The sequence below is a fragment of the Danio aesculapii genome, chromosome 7 (genome assembly GCF_903798145.1).
Source record: "Danio aesculapii chromosome 7, fDanAes4.1, whole genome shotgun sequence".
Lineage (NCBI taxonomy): Eukaryota > Metazoa > Chordata > Actinopteri > Cypriniformes > Danionidae > Danio > Danio aesculapii.
Window position 1 is genome coordinate 72,113,038 of NC_079441.1, and position 25,852 is coordinate 72,138,889.

Genomic DNA, 25,852 nt, shown 5'->3' on the forward strand with positions numbered 1-25,852 from the left:
GTGTTAACGAATGGCTGAACAGGTGTACTTAATTTACATACCTATATACATTTATTTATACCTATATTTGTTTATTTATTTGTTTATATTTAATGCATGTCCTGAAAGCAGTCATATTTTATTTTCTGCTATTATTTAATCAAAGAGACAGTAAAATCTCAGTAATTATTAAGAGTTAAAACATTATTTGTGGGATATTTTGAGCTGTCTTCACCAACACACTCTAAGGAGTAATATATTACACACATTTAAAAGCTCTTTTCTATGTAAAAATATTTTAAATGCAATTCAATATGTATTTGATGTATGTCCTGAAAGCAGTGACCTACATGTGGAATGATGTGTGTGTTTCAGGATCTCAGAGAGGATGAGGATTGGAGGAAGTCTAGTCTTCATCTTCCTGCTCTTCTTTCTCACTGCTGTCCTGGTGATGATCCCAATGGAGGAGGACCGGTTCTTCTCCATCACCATGGCGACCATCTGGTTCATCAACTGTGAGCGCCATATTTACAGGATTTACGTTCATCACAACTAAAATTAAATGTGCTTATAATATTACAGATGATGCAGTTTTAAATAACTGCAGCTCATATTAATCAACGAATCCTTAATGTGGACCTATTCTGCCCCTTTTTACAAGATGTAAAATAAGTTTCTGATCTCCCTAGAGTGTGTGTGTGTGTGTAGTTTCAGCTCAAAATAGCACACAAATATTGTTATATAACTATTTGAAACTTCCCCTTTTGTGATTTGATCCTTATTGTGGCGTGTGTTGCTGACTGTCGCTTTAAATTCAAATGAGAATTCAAAAGAGGGCGGAGCTATGAGTGCCTATGTGTCAGCATAGTGGCAGATTCAAAAACAAGACTATGCTAATAAGGGAGAGATGGTCACTAGTGGGCGGGGCTTTCCCCCTCAGAAACACTTTGACTGACATTCTCCCTTTGTACGTGTGTCAGTTTTCATCAAGTGTGAATATGATAAAATGATACACTTTTACCATTAGAAGCTGGTTATATTCACACACTGCTCACACACAACTGTGTTTAAACCCTTTATAAAAGTGAGTTTTGCATAATAGCCCCCTTTTAAATTGTAAAATATCTGTTTTCACCAATATTAGCCAATAATATCCAGCTGCAGGCCTGCAGAACCACACACGTTCTTGGCACACACAATCTGGCACACACAATCTAGGCAAACCATATATGGTTACGACGGATGTTAATGTTATTAACGTCGTCTTGGACATCGTCATCGATATATTTTGATATATGTGGTTAATAAATATTGTACAGAATAAACAATAGTGTTTACTTTACTTTATTTCACAAATATTGCGATCGAGACGGGCGAATGGGAAGCGCTGTTTCCGATCGACATTCAATATAATAGACAGATTTTCCACGGATGATCAGTCATTATTATCTGACAGAGTCAATATCGTTTGCTGGCCTTGCTGAAAGATCTAAATTGGACAGGTTTAATTTATATAATGGATTCATTTATAATGAAGGAAATAATAGCAAGTTAATAATAAAATAAAATAATATATTTTACATGTAATAAATGTATAACATTATATTAATATTTTACTCAAGCGATTTAATAGTGTGTATTTGCTTAATTTTCTAATAACTTTTTAATTAATGATTTCTCACATTAAATACTGTAGTAGGCTTAATTTATATTAAGCAACATATTGTTTTTAAACCAAAATGTAGCAATAGAAATTAACTATTAATAATTAATCAAATAATAATAATAAGTAAATATATATATAACTAACAGCTGTGACAGTTTAGTAAAATAAATTAGTTTATAATCAGATAATCAGTTAAGATAATCAGTTTCTAACTATATTATACATTGTTTAAATGATTAACTATAGTAATTCATTTTAAATGTGACACATTATTGTTTGCTTTTTATATTTTACAACAAAGCGATTTTTAACCAAGTATGATAATATTAAGATCCAGAATTAGTTTATTACACTTAATCCTACAATTAGACGGTCTGAGGGTTTTCTTTGTGTATGTGGACACGTGAATAAAGTCATAAGTGTCTTTAACCAATTATTTTTATTTACATAATTTGGGTTCAGAAACTGCAGAGATGTTAAAATTATCGTTACGATATAATAATAATAATGACTGAAATGGGAAATTATATTTGTGAAATTCAATAGGTGGCGATAATGCTAAGGAGTTAAGTTACCATATATGGTTTGCCTAAATCGTGTGCGCTAGATTGTGTGTGCCTGAAACGTGTGTGGTTCTGCGGTTCTGCAGCTGGATATATCTCATATTAGCAGCAGAACAGTTGATTTCAGCATTCATTATAATATTAATATATGTTGTTTTAATTGTGAAGGCTCCTTTCACGCTGAAGAATGCTCAAAAATCAGCTTTAGATAGTAAAAATAAATTGCATGTAAAATGTTTTCTCATTTCAGCTAAATTGTCTGTAGTGTGTGTGTGTGTGTGTGTGTGAATGAGTGTGTATGGGTGTTTTTCAGTACTGGGTTGCAACTGGAAGGGCATCTGCTGTGTAAAACAAATGCTGGATAAGTTGGCGGTTCATTCCGCTGTGGCAACCCCTAATGAATAAAGGGACTAAGCCGAAGAATGAATGAATGAATGAATGATTACTGTATTTTTGATGAATTAACTGCAGCCTTGGTGAGCAAAAGATACATCATTCATTCATTCATTCATTCGTTTTCTTTTCAACTTAGTCCCTTTATTAATCTGGGGTTGCCACAGTGGAATGAACCGCCAACTTATCCAGCACATGTTTTACACAGCGCATGCCCTTCCTGCTGCAACTAATCACTTGGAAACCTCATTCACACACCGATACACTACGGACAATTTAGCTTACCCAATTCCCCTATAGCGCATGTGTTTGGACTGTGAGGGAAACCGGAGCACCCGGAGGACACCCACGCTAACATGGGGAGAACATGCAAACTCCACACAGAAATGCTAACTGACCTACTCAGGGCTCGAACCAGTGACCTTCTTGCAGTAAGGCGATTGTGCTACCCACTGCGCCACTGTGCTGCCAGCAAAAGATACATTCACTAATAAAATATCTCCTTCCCCGAACTTCTCATCTGTCAGACTCAACCTTATTGCAGATGTTTAAATATTGCAGTGCACCAGATGTTGTATAATACATTTAGTTTTTCTGTGTTGTCAGCGTTCGGCGCCGTGCTGCAGGGCAGTCTGTTTGGTTTGGTGGGTTTGTTACCGCAGAAATACAGCGCCGTCTTCATGAGCGGACAGGGACTCGCAGGAACATTCGCTGCTCTCGCCATGATCCTTGCCATCGCAAGTGAGACTTCACCTTAATTAAGCTGCTGTTAACATCACTCTGGACTCATCTGATTTATTGATCTGTGATTATTGAAGATAGTTTTGATTGTAATGGAAAGGCTTGGTGAGGTTTGGGGTGTGGAAGAGCTTCTGTGTTTGTCATTGTATTCTTTATTTATTTATTTTTGCTTTTGTCATGTGTATTTTAGGTTTTTATAGTGTAAATGGGGACAAACTTGAGCTTATTTTCCTCCGTATGGATTCATTGAGTGCCTTATGGACATCTTGTGCATTTCTGTGCAGATCTAATCAGACTGTTTATGTTTGTGTGTGTTTGTTTTTAATTTGGGTTTGTGTGTCTGTTTGTTTTTGTGTGTGTTTATGTTTGTTTGCGTGTTTGTGTGTGTTTTTAATTTGTTTTTGTGTGTGTTTTTAATGTGTGTTGTTTGTGTGTTTGTTTGTTTGTTTGTATGTGTGTTTGTGTGTGTGTGTGTGTGTGTGTGTATGTGTATTTGTGTTTGTTTATGTGTGTTATATGTGGATTTGTGTGTTGTTTGTTTTTGTGTGTGTTTATGTTTGTGTGCGTGTGTGTGTGTGTGTATGTTTGTTTGTGTTTATGTGTGTTTGTTTGTTTTTGTGTTTGTTTGTTTGTGTGTGTGTGTGTGTGTATGTTTGTTTGTTTATGTGTGTTTTATATTTGGATTTGTGTGTGTTGTTTGTTTTTGTGTGTGTTTGTGTGTGTGTGTGTGTTTGTTTGTGTGTGTTTATGTGTGTTTTATATTTGGATTTGTGTGTGTTGTTTGTTTTTGTGTGTGTGTGTGTGTTTGTTTGTGTGTGTTTATGTGTGTTTTATATTGGGATTTGTGTGTGTTTGTTTGTTTTTGTGTGTGTTTATGTTTGTTATGTGTGTGTTCGTTTGTGTGTGTTTGTTGGTCTTTGTGCGTATGCGCATGAATTTTTTTGTGTGCGTGAATTGTTTGTTTTGAATTGTGTGTGTGTGTGTGTGTGTGTGTGTGTGTGTGTGTGTTTATGTTTGTTTGTGTGTATGGGTTTGTTTGTTGGTTTTTGTGTCTGTGTGTGTATGCGCATGCATTTTTTGTGTGCGCAAATTGTTTGTGTATCTCTGTGTGTGTGTGTGTGTGTGTGTATTTTTTTTGTATGTGTGTGTGTGTGTTTTTTTTTGCATGTGTGTGTGTGTGTGTGTGTGACACAGGTGAAGCTAAAAGTGACTCTGCAGCTCTGGGTTATTTCATCACTCCGTGTGTGGGGACTTTAATCACACTCTTCAGTTACATGATGCTTCCCAAACTGGTGAGTGTGTGTGTGTGTGTGTTTGGATGAAATCCTGTCACATCTGAGCAGTTCTGAGGCCTGTTGCACAAAGCCACTTTTGGTTTTATCCATGTAAGTTCACAACTAGTTCCAGCAAACAATTTGTTTTTAAGAGGCAACACAGTGGCTCAGTGGTTAGCACTGTGGCCTCACAGCAAGAAGGTCTCTGGTTCAAGTCTTAGCTGGGTCAGTTGGTATTTCAGTGTGGAGTTTGCATGTTGGCGTGAGTTTCCTCCAGGTGCTCTGGTTTTCCCCACAGTCCAAGCACATGCGCTTATAGGGGAACTGATGAACTAAATTGGCCATAGTGTGTGTGTGTGAATGAGTGTTGGGTGTTTCCCAGTATTGTGTTGAAGCTGGAAGGGCATCCGCTGTGTAAAACATATGCTGGAATAGTTGGTGGTTCATTCCACTGTCGCGACCTCTGAAATAGAGACCAAGCCGAAGGAAAATGAATGAATGAATGAATGATAAAGTTCTCTTCAAGTTCCCTTCTCAAACTCTCGCTGCATCATCAGTGTTCATTTCTGCCTTGCTTTTAAATTCATTAGGTTTCTGATAGTGATATCCTAATCCTCAACAGTGCAGTGAATTGCATTTACTCTCATGAGAAATCATTCAAACCTACAGCGTTTGGTGCACGAGTCACGTTTTCATGTGCACACAATTCAGGGTAATCATTAACTCTGGGTTAAACTCTGAGTTAACAGAGAAGGTTTATATCAAGTGTTGTGAAACGAGTAATCCTGATCTTAACCAGTTTACATTTCTTTGAATTTGGAGTTTGTTCAACTCATTTTGTGCAACAGGCCTACGGAGTCAGCTTAACCTTACACTGATTGTGTGTGTGTGTGTTTGTGTGTGTGTGTGTGTGTGTGTGTGTGTGTGTGTGTGTGCAGGAGTTTGCAAGATTTTACCTGGAAAACAAAGGCAAGAGCTACGAGTTGGAGACGTCCAGAGAGCTGCTGCCCACAGGTGATACTTGGTTATATAGAGTTGAAGTCTGAATTATTCGCCCCCCTGTTTGTTTTTTCCCTAATTTCTGTTAAACGGAGAGCAGATTTCTTCAACACATTTCTAATCATAATAGTTTGAATAACTCATCTCTAATAACTGATTTATTTTATCTTTGTCATGATAACTGCAAATAATATTAGACTAGATATTCTTCAAGACACTTCTATACAGCTTAAAGGGACATTTAAAGGCTTAACTAGGTTAATTAGGTTAACTAGGCGGGTTAGGGTAATTAGGCAAGTTGTTGTATAACGATAGTTTGTTCTGTAGACTATCAAAAACAAATATAGCTTAAAGGCACTAATAATTTTGACCTTAAAATGGAGTTTTAAAAATTTAAAAACATTTTAATAAAAATTTTATAAAAAAATGTAATAAAAAAAAAAGAAAAAAAAAGAAATTCTAGCCGAAATAAACCAAATAAGACTTTCTCCAGAAGAAAAAATATTATCAGACATACTGTGAAAATTTCCTTGCTCTGTTAAACATAATTTGGGAAATATTTCAAAAGAAACACAAATTTAAAGGGGGGCTAATAATTCTGACTTCAACTGTATATTGTATACAACACAGGCTCATTGTAAAAACGTACCCCTGTATACATTTCTGGAGAGCTAATTATGTAGCTAGAGCTACGTATGGCTGCATTTTGTCTAGCGAATGCTATGGGGGGGGGGGCGGTATGACGCTGCCAACAGCTTCTGTGTCCGCGCTTACCAACTGACTGCTTACCTCTGTTTACCCGGTTTACCCAGTTGCTCACCGCGTATGTTGGCAGGCTTGTGATGTGGAGGGGAGTTGATCGTGATGGGGTTCGAGTCCGGTGAAGAACGGTTCCAGAAAGGCAAAAAAAATAAATAAAGAAGTAAATAACAGGGTGAGAACGTGGTAAGGTCTGAAAGCGTGGTAACAATCAGGCAGCTGCGAGGGCTGTTCTTTTTCTGGATTGCTTTTGAAAACACTCTCGGTTGGGTTTAGGGAAGGGGGGGTGAGTGAGGAAATCGATCGATCAGTCAGTCGACAGTGGATTTACGCAAGAAAAGTCTCATCTTCCTCCTTTTTTTTGTCCTTAAATTTAGTCCTTAAAACCCCATCACATTTACACAGTCATAATATTTCTCACTCATTGTCATCTTTGACCCATAGCCAAATAGTTTAAGTACTTGGACCATTTTTTATAGTACAAGTATATTTGATGATGATGATGATGATGATAATGTTATTGATGATGATGAAGATGATGATGATGATGTTATTGATGTTGATGAAGATGATGATGATGATGTTGATGAAGATGAAAAAAATGATGTTATTGATGTTGATGAAGATGATGATGATGATGATGATGTTATTGATGTTGATGAAGATGATGATGATGATGATGATGTTATTGATGTTGATGAAGATGATGTTGTTGTTCCTCCAGATGATGATGATGATGATAATGTTATTAATGATGATGATGATGATAATGTTATTGTTGTTGATGAAGATGATTTTAAGATGATGATGTTGTTGTTCCTCCAGATGATGATGCTGTGCCTCCAGATGATGCTGAAGTCTCTGATAAGACGAGTGAACCGCTGAACGGCTCTGTGGTCAACGGGACTCCCGGTAATGGCATTAACAGTGTGAGTGAAGAGGATTCTGGGAAACAGGCCTTCATCACGCTGGCTACAGACAACACGTCCACGCGGAAGAGCTCCGTCTTCGAGGTCTTTAAGAAGGTCAGACCTCATGTTTCACAGATTTAGGGCCCGTTCACATCAAGGAGGATAATTAGAAAGATCAGACATCTAAAATATCCGGATCTAAAAATGGAACTAAATGTAAAACAACAGTGAAGTTTTTATTTATTTATTTTCACATTTTAAAGAACAGACCCTAAATCCCTCCCATGCCAGCAAATAATAATAAATGAATTGTAAATACATATGCACATGTACATCCACAACTGTACAGATACTTAATCATATTCCTCCATGAGTACTCTATACCTGCATATATCCACAAGTCCAGGCAATCATCTGCCTATGTACATTACATATACACAGCATATATACATATGTGCATATTATATAATTAATAATAATATTATTAATAATATTAATAATAATAATTTATATTTATAGTTATTGTCCTTAGTGTGAAATTCATATTGCTGAATATTACATCCTGTAATGATGCATTAACAGTGTCTACATCTTCTCTGTGTCTCAGATCTGGGTGATGGCCTTCTGCGTGACCTTCGTCTTCATCGTTACGCTCTCAGTTTTTCCTGCTGTCACTGTGGACGTGAAAACCGCTTATAGAGGAAAATGGGGTACAAAAACACACACAGTGATGCATATATTATTGAATCATAATTATAAATGCCAAACACCACCATTTCTTCATTTTTAAACCTGAAGTCAGTAGATATTAATAAGATATTAATAGATCATATAATGAGGTTTTTAATATTTATTAATAATAATTAAATATGTTTTAGTTTTCACCAGGGTTTAAGCCAGTTACTAACTTAATTCTAATAAGTGGTTTTAAAGCAGGGGTGTCTTGGAGGGTCGGTGTCCTGCAGAGTTTGGCTCCAACTTGCCTCAACACACCTGCAAGGATGTTTCTAGAAAGCCTAGTAAGAGCTTGATTAGCTAACCCAAGTGTGTCTGATTGGGGCTGGAACTAAACCTAGCAGGACACTGGACCTCCGGGACTGAGTTTAGACACTCCTGTTTTAAAGGTGCAGTAGGTGATCTGCCAAATTACTAACTGGTTACCATAATATCTTTTGAAACACAGTCCCTCCCCTGCCGTCTAAAGCCACGCCTCCTGAAATCACGAATGCGTGCAACCAACATGGCAGCAGACAACCCACTAGTTCATGTCAATCGCTAGTTAGAAATGTAGTTATGCAGGAATTGTGGCGTGCAGGAATTACACTTATTATTAAGTAAGCATACTTACATGCTACTTCAGAGCGAGTATTCAGAGTAGCGGTAAACAATATAGTAGGGCTGTGCAATTAATTCAAAACTCAATATCAGCTTCTAACGATTATGAAAAAGCATTACAGGGAGGACAATAACTGTATATATATACAGTTGAGGTCAGAATTATTAGCCCTCCTCAATTATTTTCCCCCCAATTTCAGTTTAATGTAGAGAAGATTTTATTTCAGCACATTTCTAAACATAATAGTTTTAATAACTCGTTTCTAATCTCTTCTTTTATTTTTGCTATGATGACTACATAATATTTGACTAGATATTCTTCAAAGTATTCAGATTAAAGTGCTTCACAGGCTTAATTAGGGATTGTATAACAGTAGTTTCTTCTGCAGACAATCAAAACATATTGCTTAAGGGGGCTAATGATATTGACCTTAAAATAGATTTCAAAATATTTAAACCTGTTTTAATTCTAGCAGAAATTAAACAAGTAAGACTTTCTCCAGAAGAAAAAATATTATAGGAAATACTGTGAAAATTCCATGCTCTGTTAAACATCATTTAGAAAATATTTATGAAATAAAAATTCCCAGGAGGGCGAATCACTTTGACTTCAACTGTAATCGTTTTGAATAATCATGATTACAGTTATGACCAAAATAATCGTGATTATGATTTTTCCTATAATCGAGCAGCTCTACAATATAGAGAGCGCGTCACAGGCTGTCATTGTTCAGAAATGAGCCAATGTGAATATAAAACCAACTTCAGCTCAGTGAAGCAGGCTAGGTGGAATAGCGCTATTTGCTGATGTTAAACTGGATCAAAATCTACATCATCAATGAAAATAGTCACATCAATCTATTGCCGGAAGATTCAGTGGCTGACATGCACGCGCAAATGACGGATCTACGTGAACAGAGATGCACCGTTGCACAAATCTACATTTGAAGAGTTCCCACTTAGATATGCTTGGCGTATAAAGCAGGTTTGGCATGCTGTCCCGGGAGAGAACCCTGAGCTCTGAGATATTTGAGCCCAGGGCTCCCGCCCGGTCAATAAGCATATCAGGAGATCCTAGATCAGGTAGGTCTCGAGAGCTCCCCCTTTAGAAAAGGGAAGAAAAGGAGGAGATGGGGTGGAAGGGGGGATTCTTCCAAATGAAGATAGAGCGGTAGGGAGAAAATGATCCATTTATAGTAAACTAGGATCACTCTGATTGGATAATTACTGATTACAGATGAGTGGCCAGACGTGCTCAATCATATCACGTGCTCCTCTCGAAATTAGTTTATGAAACTTCACTTGCTGACTGACACTTTGGGCTACTTATCAGAATTAAGGGAAATGTTGGCCCGACACCATTTAATTGGATGAACATTTTTTAGTCTTATGCCTTACTGAGAATATAAAAACACAAAAATACATTTAGATTATTTCCTATCGGAATGTGAAGAGACTTTCAACCAGCACAACAAACAATGTTTCTGAAGACGATCACCTACTGCACCTTATACCCTGATCAGCAGATAAACGGCGCCATCTGGTGGATCTGTGAAGAGCAGCACTGTCAGCACCGTCTCCCAGTGTCTTGCAGATTAATACCTGTACAGTTATATATGATGTTTTTGTCTTTGTGTGCTTTTCTCTTTTAGAACAATTCTTCATCCCAGTCTTTTGCTTTCTCTGCTTTAACTTGTTTGATTGGGCTGGCAGAACCGTGACCTCAGTGTTTAAGTGGGTGAGTCAATCATTTCCTCATGAGCAATAAATAATTAAATAAAAAATGTGTATATATATATATATATATATATATTTATATATTATAATCCAATTTTTTTTTTATTTGACTTTGGTTTGTCTCTTTAGCCACATAAAGACAGATTTTTTTTTAAATAATATTAGACTATTTGGACTATTTTAAGAAGACTTCCAAATAAACAACCTTGGAAAGTGGCGGAGGAGAAATTTATTTATTATTATTATAATTTTTTACTTATGTTTTGGGGATTATTTTAATATATAATCCAAAATTGTATAATTTATTACTTTAGTAGTATTTTTTTCTGTTTGTTTTTTCCCAAATAAATGCCTTAATCAGTAGAAGATCATTTTGCTGGATGTTTTGTGCAATCATTTTTGGCAAGATAACATCTTTCACTCTTTTCATAGAGCATAATGATGCTGTAATAAATGATGGATATAAAGTCATTTGAATTTAGCTGTGAATTATGATTTAATTAAAGTGTGTGTGTGTGTGTGTTTTCTCTCGTCAGCCGTGTAAAGAGAGCCGTCTGTTTCCTCTGCTGGTGGTTTGCCGTGTGATCTTCGTGCCGCTGCTGATGATGTGTAACGTACAGGAGAGACAGAACCTGCCTGTGCTTTTCTCCAATGACTTCATCTTCGTCTTCATCATGCTGCTGTTCTCAGTGTCCAGCGGATACTTTGTGTGTTTGTCTATGACCTACGCACCACAGTGAGTACATACACACTGATGAGCGTTAAACACTTTGCTGGAAATGTCATTCAGATTATTATTTACATTGTTCATTTATCAGCACCTCATGGATATTTCATGGCAAGAACAAACTCAAACTTTGCTGGAATATTATTATCATATAACAGAAGTGACCTCCACTCTTAAAGTCTGTGTAGACCTTTTGTACTTTAGGATTTCTGTCTTTTTGAAGATGTGTTATATGAGAGACTTGCTTTGTTCACCAAACAAGTGGATCTAATAAGATTTCCATTGCAAACCTTAAATAAGTCAAAAAGTCCCTTTATTTTTAGTTACGATCTCAAATTCATTCACCATGTATCTGCAGATATTTGTACAGAAATGGGGAAAAATTGTCTGGCACTACTTATTATCATTCCATGTCCCAAGAGCCAGTTTCTGTGCCTGACAATCAGGTTGTCGTGGTCCTAACCTTCGACCACCACATGTTACAAAGTGCACCCACCCTTTACGGCTCCCCCTGGAGCTGGCGGGCCCACATCAGTCCTTCTGGCTAAGCCCGGTCAGGTTCCATGGGATAAAACCCAGTAACTAGGCACTTTCATACGAGCCCCAACCCCAGGCCTGGCTCCAGGGTGGGGCTCCAGCTGCGCCATACTGGGCGACCTCATGGTCCTCCCTGTTTTAGCGCTCATAAGGGTTTTTTGAATCGTCACCTAAAACCTTTTTGCCTTGGGAGACTCTAGCAGTGCTATTAGCCCCGACAACATAGTTCTTAGGTGCACTCAAACCCCTCCACCATAATAAGGTGGCTGTTCTTGGAGGAAAGTCCTTACCCCAGCTGGAGGAGTTCAAGTATCTTGGGGTTTGTTCATGAGTGAGGGAAGGATGGAGTGTGAGATTGACAGGCAGATCAGTGCAGCGGCAGCAGTAATGCGGTCGATGTACCGGTCTGTTGTGGTGAAGAAGGAGCTGAGCCGAAAGGCAAAGCTCTCGATTTACCGGTCAATCTACGTTCCTACTCTCACCTATGGTCCTAAGCTTTGGGCCATGACCGAAAGGACAAGATCTCAGATACAAGCGGCCTAAATGAGTTTCCTTCGCAGGGTGGCAGGACGCACCCTTATAGATAGGGTGAGGAGCTCTGACACCCGGGAGGAACTCGGAGTAGAGCCTCTGCCCCTCCACATCAATAGAAGTCAGCTGAGGCGGCTCTGGCATCTGTTTCGGATGCCTCCTGGACGCCTGTCTTGGGAGGTGTTGCAGGCATGTGCCGCCGTGGGGAAGACCCAGGACACCCTGAAGGGACAATGTCTCTTGGCTAGCCTGGGAACGTCTCGGGATCCCCCCGGAGGAGCTGGAGGAAGGGTCTGGAGAGAGGGAGATATGGGGTTCTCTTCCAGACCCGGAAAAGCTGAAATGAATGAATGAATGAATGAACTACTTATTACCTGTCTATTATTAAGATATGAAGTATTATCTTCTATTACATCTCTAATCCTACCCAATATCTAAACCCAACTACTACCTTACTAACTTTAATAAGCAGCAAATTAGGAGTTTATTGAGCTGAAAGTCTCAATGGTTTGTTAACAGCGGCATTCAAGTAAATGCCTTTAATTAAAGTTGGGTGGCTCAGTGGTTAGCACTCTGGCCTCACAGCAAGAAGGTCGCTGGTTCGAGTCCTGGCTGGGTCAGTTGGCATTTCTGTGTGGAGTTTGCATGTTCTCCCTATATTGGTGTGGGTGTCCTCCAGGTGCTCCGGTTTCCCCCACAGTCCAAACACATGCGTGTAGGGGAATTGATCAACTTAATTGGCTGTAGTGTATGAGTGCGTGTGTGAATGATAGTGTGTATGAGTGTTTCCCAGTACTGGGGAACAAAAGCTGGAATAGTCGGTGGTTCATTCCACTGTGGCAACCCCAGTGATTCAAAGTTGACTTTTAGACATCTTTAATTTAGTCTTTGTCACATGATCTTTCTGAAATCATTCTAATGTTTGTTTCGTCGTCTTTTCTCTCTGTAAGGCTTGTGGAGCCTAAAGACGCAGAGACTGCCGGAGCACTGATGACCTTCTTCCTGGCTCTGGGTTTGTCTTTAGGAGCAGCGTTTTCATTCCCGCTGCGTTTACTGGTCTGACACACACAAATGGATGCTCTCAGGGCCACTGATGGAACGTGTGTGTGTGTTAGCTGTTCATATAAAACACACACATTCAGAAAAGGAAGACCTCTCTCTGGCAGCTTAAAACATGCATATATTGTACATGACAGAAAAAGGGAGACGAATGAAACAAACACAAGTGTACATTTAAGGAGATTTATTCTCAAAACAAACAAAAGGAAATGTTTATTAGCGATACCTCAGTGACTAAACTTCAACATGATGACTAGAGTTTTCATCAGTGGCCAACTATGACTACAGCAGGCTGATAAACCACACGTTTGGGCTGTTTTTATAGGAAAGGTTTATTTTAGGAGCAGTTTTGATTTTAATTTCAGTGAATTGAGGTACAAAACTCTGATTTATCTTCTTTCTTTAATCCGAGTAACATAAATGATATTAAAATGTGTATAAGTAGAGCTTATTAGTACACATAGCTCTACGTAGTAAATATTACTAATACTTTATTATTATAGTCAAGCATATAGACGAAAATGATGATCAAAAAGATGAAAATGTTAATGGCAGGTATATTTATTTCTACTTTAAGTGTATAAAAGATGACCTTCTGTCATTATTTTATGTTTACATAGAAGCGCAGTGGTTACTGATGGAAACTGTTGTTACCGTGAACAGTGGATTAAAGATCAGGACTTTTATTATTTTACTTAGTATTTGATTTTATACATAGGAGTACAAATACATTCAGGAGTTACATTATCCTATAATTATAGTATAGTATAATTCATATAGACCATTTCAATGTGATGATGTCATTGGCTCAAGAAAATTTCGAGCTTGTTGTCAAACTATTTCATAACCGTAACAAGAGGAGATTCAGTCATAACTGTTAATGTTAAAACTCGTGCCATGGGATTATTTATCAATATGTGGATCTTTTTGAGTTCTCGGAAGCTATAGAAAGTAAAAATTTCCTGTAAAACAGGACATGCGTCAGGACCATTGTTATTGTTTATATACCTCAAAATGGTCTTTAAATAGGGCTGAGCGATTTGGCCTAAAATGATAAACTCTTTTTTTTATTTATGTTTTTGCCCTCATAGTTCTCTGTTATATATATATAGTAAAAATGATACTGAATTGTCTAAAATGTAATATACACATGTCTGGAATCTAGGCTTTTTTTTTTTGCTATTTAATGCAATTAAATAGCTCTGAATGACAACTTTTATTACTTTCAATTTGAAAGAAATTTGCAGAATAATGAAAATTATTTATCTCAAATATGAAAGCATAAATCATAAATAAATCCAGATATAAATCCAGAGAAACTGAGAATTTCCAAATAGTCTCAATTTTTCTATAGCTCTATAATATTAATATAATGCTATTCATAACTATTATGGACAGTGGGATTTATAAGTCTGAGTTCTGTGATTTTGAAAATCTAATTTCGTGTGAAATATATGCACTATTAATAGTTCGTCAAGCAAAAAAAAATTCTAAGCTACTAACTTTTTTAGCTACTAAGCTAACTTTTTTTAATACAGAAGGTCAGATTGTCAATCATTAAAGCATAAAACACAGCTTTTGCCCAGATCAGACCGCAAAAACCTGAATTATCAGCTGAAAATATGCTGATTTTCATATTGTTACTTAGTTTTTATAGAGTTAAACTTATACACTCCACTGTGTGCTTGTGTACTGTAATGCGTGAAGCATGCATATACAAATACGCATGTTTCTTTATTTTTTTAATGATGGTGAGGAGTCCGACTCATCATTCCTGATTTATTTATTTGACTTTAATTTCACTGATAAGACACGGGATATGGAGGGAAAATCAACAAAACACACACAGACACGCATAAATATTGAATTAGCCATTTTTCCATTTCAGCCTGACAGTAAAGATTGTATGGAAAGATCATATTTAATATTTCTAATATAGAACAAGTAGCTAACAAGTGCTTTTATAATAGATTAAACCACATATTATTGTAGTTTTATAGATTTTCTTACACATTTTGACTTGTTTACTGACCATAAAATCCAATTATATATTTAGTTACACAATGGTCACGATACTGGAATCAACAAATGCATCATCCTGGTTTTATGAGCTCCTAATTGAAAGTGAAGACGTATTTCAGTTGATATTCCTGATCCGTTAAGCAGTATTTGACATTTAATTCTGCTCTCAGTAACACTGCCTTACACCAAACTGACTATATGTTGAAGAGTACTAAATGCATCCTCTTGTTTTTTATCACTGAGGATGTTTTCTAAAATGAAGCTTCATGTTTGTGTTCAGGAATGTGTGTGAAGTGCCATGTGAATGTGTTCATAAAAGCGACTCTACTGTATGGACTCAAATGTTACAAGCGTCTGAATTGACATTAGTTTAAGTGAAGTTAGTGCTGATTTTTTTAGCGTGTTCAATAAGTTGTTACATAACTCTTCTGAATGATTCCACATTTCATTCCTCCAACAACAAGCTTGAATTACTGTCATGCAGATGGCAAAATTAAGAAACCCATATAGGAATCTGAGATGTGTCAATGTATGCAAATCAAATATAAAGCATGCGAGTTCATATTTAATGTAAAAATGCTGCATATTTCAAAATGTTCCATGATTTGAAATACAAATATGGACATTAATGTTCAAATATAACTACAATGGAAATACATGGCCATATATGAAGATATACAGTGTCGGTACAATCAAACCGAATCTGAACACCAGCAAAATGAATGTACGCTGATTCTTGAAAAGAGAAATATTTAGGAAGACCTAATGTTTCCAATGAACGATGACCAGGAAATATTTGGTTGTATTAATGTTGTATTGACGTTTAACTTGACATGCTGTCATCGAAAGTCTGAAAGTAGTGTTTTTATATAATGTTTTGTTTGACAATTTAAATAAGCAAAATATAGACACAGAAGAAATGAAACTGTTGTTTGTGTGTTGAAGGTCACTTTTTATTTTGTGTGTTTGCAGTGAAGTCCAATACTGATTTAGAAGAGTGTTTCACAGTAGTTTGCGGTGTCGTCGTTTACATCCAGCAGCAAACCTCTCAGATGAAGGCAAAACTTCAGACATATTGAACGCACTGATGAAATAAACCATCAGCACGTGCACACACACATACAAATACTGCTGCTTCTAGCAAAAACAAACACTGTTCTGTCTATACAAGAGCTGTTAAGATCCAAACACTTCTCAGATAATTGAGTTTATCAATATAGATTCAGTTTCAGTGTTAAATTCCTAGAGGAGTGTTCACACAATCAAGATCCTATTGCCATTTCCAGCAGTGTAAAACTAGGAATATTACTTACAATTGAACTTTTATTCATTGTTTTATTGTAAGTCTTACAGTGGTTGTAAAGCCAGCATGTTGAGATCCACTATAAGAAGCTGTGTATTTTTATAATGAAATATGCTTTTAAATGGACTAAACTCCACTGCTGCTACAGTATGTGCCTTGTTTGGATGTAAACTGTTCTTATTATTCATTAGTTACACAATTGTGAACTGATTTGGAAAGAAAAAGACTTAAAAATCTAATTTAGGACAATTTGATCTGATCACACTTTTAAAGACGTCTAATTGATGTCCAAATATAGACGTTTGGCTAATCAAGGCCAAACTAGCGCTGTCAGTGAACATCTGATAGACGTCTAACAATAATCAAAATATAGAATAGTCAAAAATGGATGCATTTGTTGACTAGTCTACTTTTTGGACTATTGTTAGATGTCTATTAGATGTTCACCAACTGCCCTAGAATAGCCTTGATTAGCCAAACATCTATATTTGGATGTCTAATAGCCATTTTTTTGAGTTTTAGAGACATCTCACTATTTATATCCACCAAATTTCAAGAATAAAGTAGTTAGCCAGTCCCAGCAAGCATTTGTTGAGTTTAAGACATCCAAATAAGATGTTTTGGCTAATCAAGATTAAATTAGGGCTGTCAGTGAACATCTGATAGACGTCTAACTATACATCAAAAAAACACCAGTTATTAAGTACATGCTTTTGATGACTAGTCTATTTTTGGACTATTGTTAGATGTCTATTTGACGTTCACGTACAGCCTTGATTAGCCAAAATGTTTTATTTGGATGTCTGTTAGATGTCTTTAAAAGTCAAAAAATGGCTAACTACATCTATCAACCAAATTTTAAGAATAAATAAGTAGTTAGCCAGTCCCAGCAAGCATTTTTTAGTTATAAAAAGGTCTAATAGACATCCAAATATAGATGATTTGGCTAATCGAGCGCTGTCAGTGAACATCAAATAGTCATCTAACAATATTCCAAATACAGACAAGTCAATAAAGATGCATTTCTTGAATAGTCTAGTTTTGCATTATTTTTAATTTTCACCTACAGTCCTAATTTAGCCTTAATTAGCCAAAACATCTATATTTGGATGTTTATTAGACGTCTTTAAAACTCAAAAACTACTTATATCCACCAAATTTTAGGAATAAATAAGTAGTTAGCCAGTCCCAGCAAGCATGATTTTGAGTTTTAAAGGGGTCAAGTAGGCATCCAAATATAGATGTTTTGGCTAATCAAGGCTAAATTAGGGCAGTTGGTGAACATCTAATAGACGTCTAACAATAGTCCAAATATAGACTAGTCAATAAATAGATGCATTTGGTGAGTAGTCTATTTTTGGACTGTTTGTAGACATCTATTAGATGTTCAATAACTGCTGTAATTTAGTTTACTTGATTAGCCAAAACATCTATATTTTGATGTCTATTTGACGTCTCTAAAACTCAAAAAACTAACTATTCATATCCACCAAAATATCTATATTTGGATGTCTATTAGCTACTTATTTATTGAACGTTGGTGAATAGTTCTCATATAAGGAATTGAATTGGAAATCTGTACATGTTGTGGTAATACTGTTTTAAGGATGACAGAAATGATGTACATTCATCATTGATTAAACCAGTGTTTCTCAACCACGTTCCTGGAGGACAACCAGCACTGCATGTTTTGGATGTCTCCTTGGTCTGTCACACCCTGGAAAATGTGCAGAGCCGATGCTCCTCAAGAACGTGGTTAAGAAACAAACATAACTGAACGTGCATTTCCAGCAATTTAAAACACAGAAGCATGTCTAGAGCCTCCACAAACTAGCAGTAAACAACAGCATCAGCCTCACCATTCATTGTGTGTGTGTGTGTGTGTGTGTGTGTGTGTGTAATCCAGTGTTTAAATCAACACTACAGATGTGTTTGTGGGTGTTTATGAGAGCACAGTGAGTGTGACGGTGCCTTTGGTCTTCTTGAGAATAGAAACGGCCTCTTCATGAGTGACTCCCTCCAGACTCTGAGTGTTCACAGCGATGATCTGATCTCCACGCTTCAGACGCCCATCTTCTGATGCTGCTCCCTGAACACACACACAGACACACACACACACAGATGTTTGTTTACAACCCATGAAAGCATTTCACCTTTAAAATTACCATAATGTCTGTGTTCAATGACTGATGCTGTTTTACATGCTAATAATTTGACGTAAAACTTCATTCGGCCAATGGTCTTTTTCTTATAGAGAACACACTTCCAACTGAATTAATAACATGTGAGTTTAGGTTTATTGAATTTATAAAGCACTTTCAAAACAGCTATAGCTGACCAAAGTGCTGTACATAAAATGTCAAACAAAACAAATCGAGGTGAAGTACAAGTAGCAAGCTAATAGTAATTGTAACCTTTATTGACGTGTCTTTTATGCGATATTCCAGTTTTGCGCATAAATTTAATTTGCGTACTTGGAAACAGCTAGTGAGTTGTAACTTTTTTTATTTAAGTTTTTTTTGTTTTAAAATCTACCTGTTCAGGGATTGCTGGTAGAAAATAGCAGTTTTTGCTAAAGCTTGGCCTTGATTAGCCAAAACATATATTTGGACGTCTATTAGATGCCTTTAAAACTCTAATAAATGGCTAACTACTTATATCCACCAAATTTTAAGAGTAAAGTAGTTTTTTTGTGCAATTTTTGAGTTTTAAAGGAGTCTAATAGACACCCAAATCTAGATGTTTTTGCTAATCAAGGACAAATTAGGGCAGTTGTCGAACATCTAATAGACATCTAACAATAGTCCAAATATAGACTAGTCAATAAATAGATACATTTGATGAATAGTCTATGTTGGAGCTATTTATGGGTTGCAATTTTCTTTCACGCCACTAGAGGGTGTATATGGTATTTATGCTCTCCTCACGAGGAGCTGAGGGGTGTAGTAGAAGGTCAAACAAACATTTTGACCGTCATGGCTGTGAGAATGGGTTTATATTTGTTTTGATGTTTACCTTTTTAATTTTGACAAAATGGACAATAAATGGATTGGAATATCCAACTTTATTTGCAAAGGTATGGACATTTCACTTTATTATTGACCCGTTTAAGCAACAAACGCGTCAGAACCAACGACCAAAATATACGCATCTACAGTCTATGTTTGTACTATTGTTAGACATCTATTAGATGTTTACCGGGTGCTCTAATTTAGATTTGATTAGCCAAAACTTCTATATTTGGATGTCTACTAGATGTCTTTGAAACTCCAAAAAATGGCTAACTACATATATCCACCAATTTTTAAGAATAAAGTAGTTAGCCAGTCCCATTTTGAGTTTTAAAGCGGTCTAGCAGACATCCAAATATAGATGTTTTGGCTAATCAAGGCTAAATTAGGGCAGTTGTCGAACAACTAATAGACGTATGACAATAGTCCAAATATAGACTAGTCAATAAATATATGCATTTGATGACTAGTCTATGTTTGTACTATTGTTAGATGTCTATTAGATGTTTATTGACTGCTCTAATTTGGCTTTGATTAGCCAAAACGTCTATATTTGGATGTTTGTTAGATGTCTTTAAAACTTAAAAAATGGCTAACTACATATAGCCACCAAATTTTTAAGAGTAAAGTTGTTAGCCAGTCCCAGCAAGCATTTTTTGAGTTTTAAAGGGGTCTAGTAGACATCCAAATATAGACGTTTTGGCTAATCAAAGCTAAATTAGAGCAGCCGGTGAACATCTAATAGACGTCTAACAATAGTCCGAATATAGACTAGTCAATAAATAGATGCATTTGATGACTAGTCTATGTTTGTACTATTGTTAGACGTCTATTAGATGTTTATTGACTGCTCTAATTTAGCTTTGATTAGCCAAAACTCGGTGTGTATGTGTTAATGCTACTAAAATATTTCCTTTTTAAGGTCAATGTACTGTTTTACAGTAGTCAACATCTAAAAACCTTTCACCAGGGTTGTCCTAAAACTATTGAGCAACACTCATTGTCTTAGGACTATTTTGAAAAACCACTTCAGACGTTGGCTTCTGCACATATGTCCCTGTCAAATAAATACTTTCTAATTTAAAACTACGGGATAAAAATACAAAATAAAAACTGGTGTGTGGATGAGAGTGTTACCTTGCTGAAGACGGTTTTGACGTAGATGGGAAGGTCACCATGCGGGCTGCCGAATCCTCCAACAATACTGAAGCCCAGTCCATCGGGCCCGCGCTCCAGACTGATGCTTTTACACTGCGGAGGACTACAGCAAACAGGAATATACATTATCCTGGCCACACAACAATGTTGTAACGCTAAGTTTAATTATGAAATGTATGCATTAACTGAACGCTAAATAAATACGCTTCTCTGAGATCTGAGAAATCTGAGATTAATAAGCTCATAGAAAATAAAAGACCACGACATTTGTAGCGTGTGCTGAAAACGTCCATCTCATGAGTTATAAAGAGAGGAGAGTTTACATCTTCCTATTTCAGCAGCAGCTCATTTATAAATGCGGTATGTGCATGTGCATGTAAAAGTGTGTGTATGTGTGTACTAACCCCAGGTCATCATGGAAGATGCTGCTGGCTGCGAGTCCTGCGGTCTGCTCTGCTGAAGGTCCCGTTACTGATGTATCTCCAGCAACAACCTGTAAAAAAACACACACACACAACATACTAACATTAAAAACACAGACACTGAGTGATGTGGACTTTCACAATGTTCTGATGCATAGCTTCAAATGCTTTTTCTTTTTTAAGAGTTGATGCTGGTGTTTTTCCTGTGTGTGTGTGTGTGTGTGTGTGCGCGTGCGTGCGTGCGTGTGTTGTACCTGTAGTTGTATGAGGCCGGTTGTGTTCTTCAGCAGTGAAACGGCTTTATTGTGACTCATTCCTTCTGTTGAGTTTCCACAGATGGACACAATCCTGTCTCCAATCTAACACACACACGCACGCAGTTGTTTTTAGTTTTTTTATAAAACAAATTTACTTCAGCTACTTGCCACTTACCCAGAGTTTGTGTGTGTGCGCTGCGAGGCCGCTGGGGTTCATCATGGCGATGAAGATAGGCACGTCACCCAGAGGACTGCCAACACCACCAGCTATACTGATGCCTAGAGAGTCTGACGGAGCCTGAGACACACACACACACACACACACACACACACACACACACACACACACACACACACACACACACACACACACACACACACACACACAAACATTATTACAGATAATTACTACAGATAATATTACAGATCCATTGTAAAACCATATGCTATAAGTATAAATAAATGTCTTACTGGATTATTATGACTCAAAAAAATCCTGATTTTGTGTTTGTGTAAAGTAAAAACTGAAAATGACCCAAACACAAATTCTGGGTATATATATATGAGTCAATCTGAGCACAGTTTGAGCTCTGTTCTCTCTCTGTGGGAAAAACGTTGAGACTGAGTGAAACTGACCTTTGTGAACTCGACCGTGCGGACGTCTTTATCCAGCACTGAGAAAACAGAAAGAGAAGGCTGAAAATGAAGAATAAACCTCATGTGTACAGAGCAGATGAAGAGTGTGTGTGTGTGTGTGTGTTCTTACATTCATGTGTTTTGTCTGTTTCTCCTGGCGAAACTGCTGAGTCTGAGTGAAGAGGGACTTTACCACTGCCTGTATCACTCATCTGAACACACACACACACACACACACACACACACACACACACACACACACACACACACACATACACACACACACACACACACACACACACACACACACACACACACACACACACACACACACACAAAGTAATTTTATGCATTTTAATTACAATGACAAAGCATGTCCTCATGAACCACCTCAATGATGTAATACTTACAGTGGGTCATATCTATAACCCCTTTCACACAGTAATACCCGTAAATGTACGGACAATTTCGTGGTTATTTCAAAAAGGGTGTGTTTACACGTGATCTCTTTCCAGAAAATTGCCGGTAATTTTCCGGAAAACTGTGTGTGAAAGGGGCTTATGTCATTATACACATTTCTGTCCTTGTAAACCACCAAAACCAGTGCACATACAGACAGACAGACAGACACACACACACAAGTAGCAGGACTGAAGTGTAACCTGACTGCTCTGAGACAGACGGCGCTCTGAGTGAAAAGGCCCCGCCTTAAAGCGACCGATCTCCAACCGGATTGGACCAGCAGAACTCTGAGGAAACACAAGCAGATAATCTTACCACTAGATTGGACTCTTGTAACTCATTATACTTTGGGATTAGTCAGAAAACCTTATCTCAATTAGTTGAAAATGCTGCTGCAAGGCTTTTAACAGGGACCAAGAAACATGAGCACATGACACCAGTTTTACGCTCTCTGCACTGGCTGTGCACTATCCAGTCACTTTTAAAATGCTTCTCTTGGTTTTTAAATCTCTAAGTGGCCTGGCACCTTCTTACCTGTCAGACATTTTAATTGAGCATCAGCCTGATCGGTCTCTTTGGTCATCTAACCAGAGACTGTTATTCATACCTAAGTGGAGGCTGAAATGCAGAGGTGACCATGCTTTCGCAGTAGCTGGTCCTAGATTGTGGAATGCTCTGCCCCTCTGTATCAGATCTGTTTCATCCATGTCTGTTTTTAAATCTAGGTTAAAAACTGACCTCTTTGATTTGGCATTTTATCAGTGAAAAGTGTCTGTTTTAGCAATAACTTTATAATTTTATATATACATTAGTTTTTATCTGTTTTGATTTGCACTGTGCAGCACATTGGTCAGCCTCTGGTTGTGTTAAATAGTGCTATAGAAATAAAATTGACATTGACATTGAACGAGCCGAATGGGGCTCAAAATATTGACCTCATATTACATTTTTATTTAAATAAATTTTATTCCAGCCAAAGACTTTCTCCAGAAGAAATACAAAAGCCTCTTCTATCATTCATTCATAAAACTGAAAGATCTGAATGCATTATACTGCGTTTTTCTCTACAATGGTCGGTTCACTACAAAATTACTTAAAATCTAAGTACATTTGAAGAGAAATGAGAAAATATCAAATGTAAATATTTAAAAACTATACACATTTCTCTTTAAAAACCTTCTGGTATATTGGTATATATATATATACCAATCTCTGTTTAAAAAGCAATTTCAAAGCAGCCTCTTCTCTCAGGATCACTCAGTCATAAAGCTAATAGATCTAAAAATGCATTATTATACAGTGTGTTTCTGCAGTGTGTGTGTTTGTGTTTTTGACCTTCAGCAGAGATGCCACAGACTCCTGCGTGGCCGAACGAACATCTTCCCCATTGACTGAGAGGATCTGATCTCCCTGCATGAGCCGACCGTCCTGCTCCACCACTCCACCCTTCACTATATCAGACACAAACACACCGGTGTCGCTCCTGACACACACACACACACACACACACACACGCACACACACACACACACACACACATTTAGACTTTTATTAGCTTCTTATCAGTCTATTAGTATTTTTATCTAGTGCACACAGCTGCATACCTGCGGATTTTCTCACAGAAATAACATTAAATAAAAACCAATAATAACCATTAATGTTAATTTTGTTCAGCTGTATGCATTGAATGCATTTGTGAATAAATGATTATTGATTATTGATTGTTGTGAACAAATCAACGTATTTGTGAGAAAATTTGAATAAATGAATTTGTGAGAAAATCTGAATGAGTGTATTTGTGAGAAAATCTGAATGAAAATATTTGTGAGAAAATCTGAATGAATGAATTTGTGAGAAAATCAAATTGAATGTATTTATGATAAAATCCGACAGATTGTTTTGGGGAGAAAATAAAAATGAATGCATTTGTGAGAAAATTTTAATTAAATGCATTTGTGATAAAATCCCAATGAATGTATTTATGAGAAAATCCGACAGATGTTTTTTTTAGAAAATACAAATAAATGTATTTGTGAGAAAATCTGAATGAATGGATTTGTGAGAAAATCTAAATGAATGCATTTCTGAGAAAATCTGAATAAATGTATTTGTGAGAAAATCAGAATGAGTGTATTTGTGAGAAAATAAGAATAAATGTATTTGTGAGAAAATCTGAATGAGTGTATTTGTGAGAAAATAAGAATGAGTGTATTTGTGAGAAAATCAGAATGAGTGTATTTGTGAGAAAATAAGAATAAATGTATTTGTGAGAAAATCTGAATGAGTGTATTTGTGAGAAAATAAGAATGAGTGTATTTGTGAGAAAAGAATGAGTGTATTTGTGAGAAAATCTGAATGAGTGTATTTGTGAGAAAATAAGAATGAGTGTATTTGTGAGAAAAGAATAAATGTATTTGTGAGAAAATCTGAATGAATGCATTTGTGAGAAAATAAGAATGAATGCATTTGTGAGAAAATAAGAATGAGTGTATTTGTGAGAAAATAAGAATGAATGCATTTGTGAGAAAATAAGAATGAATGCATTTGTGAGAAAATAAGAATGAATGCATTTGTGAGAAAATAAGAATGAGTGTATTTGTGAGAAAATCTGAATGAATGCATTTGTGAGAAAATAAGAATGAGTGTATTTGTGAGAAAATAAGAATGAGTGTATTTGTGAGAAAAGAATGAGTGTATTTGTGAGAAAATCTGAATGAGTGTATTTGTGAGAAAATAAGAATGAGTGTATTTGTGAGAAAAGAATAAATGTATTTGTGAGAAAATCTGAATGAATGCATTTGTGAGAAAATAAGAATGAATGCATTTGTGAGAAAATAAGAATGAGTGTATTTGTGAGAAAATAAGAATGAATGCATTTGTGAGAAAATAAGAATGAATGCATTTGTGAGAAAATAAGAATGAATGCATTTGTGAGAAAATAAGAATGAGTGTATTTGTGAGAAAATCTGAATGAATGCATTTGTGAGAAAATAAGAATGAGTGTATTTGTGAGAAAATAAGAATGAATGCATTTGTGAGAAAATAAGAATGAATGCATTTGTGAGAAAATAAGAATGAATGCATTTGTGAGAAAATCTGAATGAATGCATTTGTGAGAAAATAAGAATGAATGCATTTGTGAGAAAATCAGAATGAGTGTATTTGTGAGAAAATAAGAATAAATGTATTTGTGAGAAAATCTGAATGAATGCATTTGTGAGAAAATAAGAATGAGTGTATTTGTGAGAAAATAAGAATGAGTGTATTTGTGAGAAAATAAGAATGAATGCATTTGTGAGAAAATAAGAATGAATGCATTTGTGAGAAAATAAGAATGAGTGTATTTGTGAGAAAATAAGAATGAGTGTAT

General features: G+C 36.4%; 2 protein-coding genes across 2 annotated transcripts in view; one reads left to right on the forward strand and one right to left on the reverse strand.

Moving 5' to 3' along the window:
- LOC130232523 (equilibrative nucleoside transporter 2-like) overlaps positions 1 to 16,686 on the forward strand; it is a 25,233-nt gene extending 8,547 nt beyond the window's left edge. The window contains 9 exon segments of the mRNA XM_056462475.1: positions 355 to 494; positions 3,208 to 3,342; positions 4,537 to 4,634; positions 5,555 to 5,630; positions 7,200 to 7,399; positions 7,893 to 7,995; positions 10,273 to 10,358; positions 10,894 to 11,093; positions 13,103 to 16,686. Coding sequence (XP_056318450.1) covers positions 355 to 494; positions 3,208 to 3,342; positions 4,537 to 4,634; positions 5,555 to 5,630; positions 7,200 to 7,399; positions 7,893 to 7,995; positions 10,273 to 10,358; positions 10,894 to 11,093; positions 13,103 to 13,214 — 1,150 coding nt within the window. The 3' untranslated portion in view covers positions 13,215 to 16,686.
- A 457-nt stretch (positions 16,687 to 17,143) lies between these two features.
- Positions 17,144 to 25,852, reverse strand: part of LOC130232524 (multiple PDZ domain protein) — a 123,738-nt gene continuing 115,029 nt past the window's right edge. Inside the window, 9 exon segments of the mRNA XM_056462476.1 lie at positions 17,144 to 18,625; positions 20,685 to 20,808; positions 21,110 to 21,198; positions 21,382 to 21,486; positions 21,560 to 21,682; positions 22,021 to 22,058; positions 22,151 to 22,232; positions 22,683 to 22,769; positions 23,818 to 23,965. Coding sequence (XP_056318451.1) covers positions 18,479 to 18,625; positions 20,685 to 20,808; positions 21,110 to 21,198; positions 21,382 to 21,486; positions 21,560 to 21,682; positions 22,021 to 22,058; positions 22,151 to 22,232; positions 22,683 to 22,769; positions 23,818 to 23,965 — 943 coding nt within the window. The 3' untranslated portion in view covers positions 17,144 to 18,478.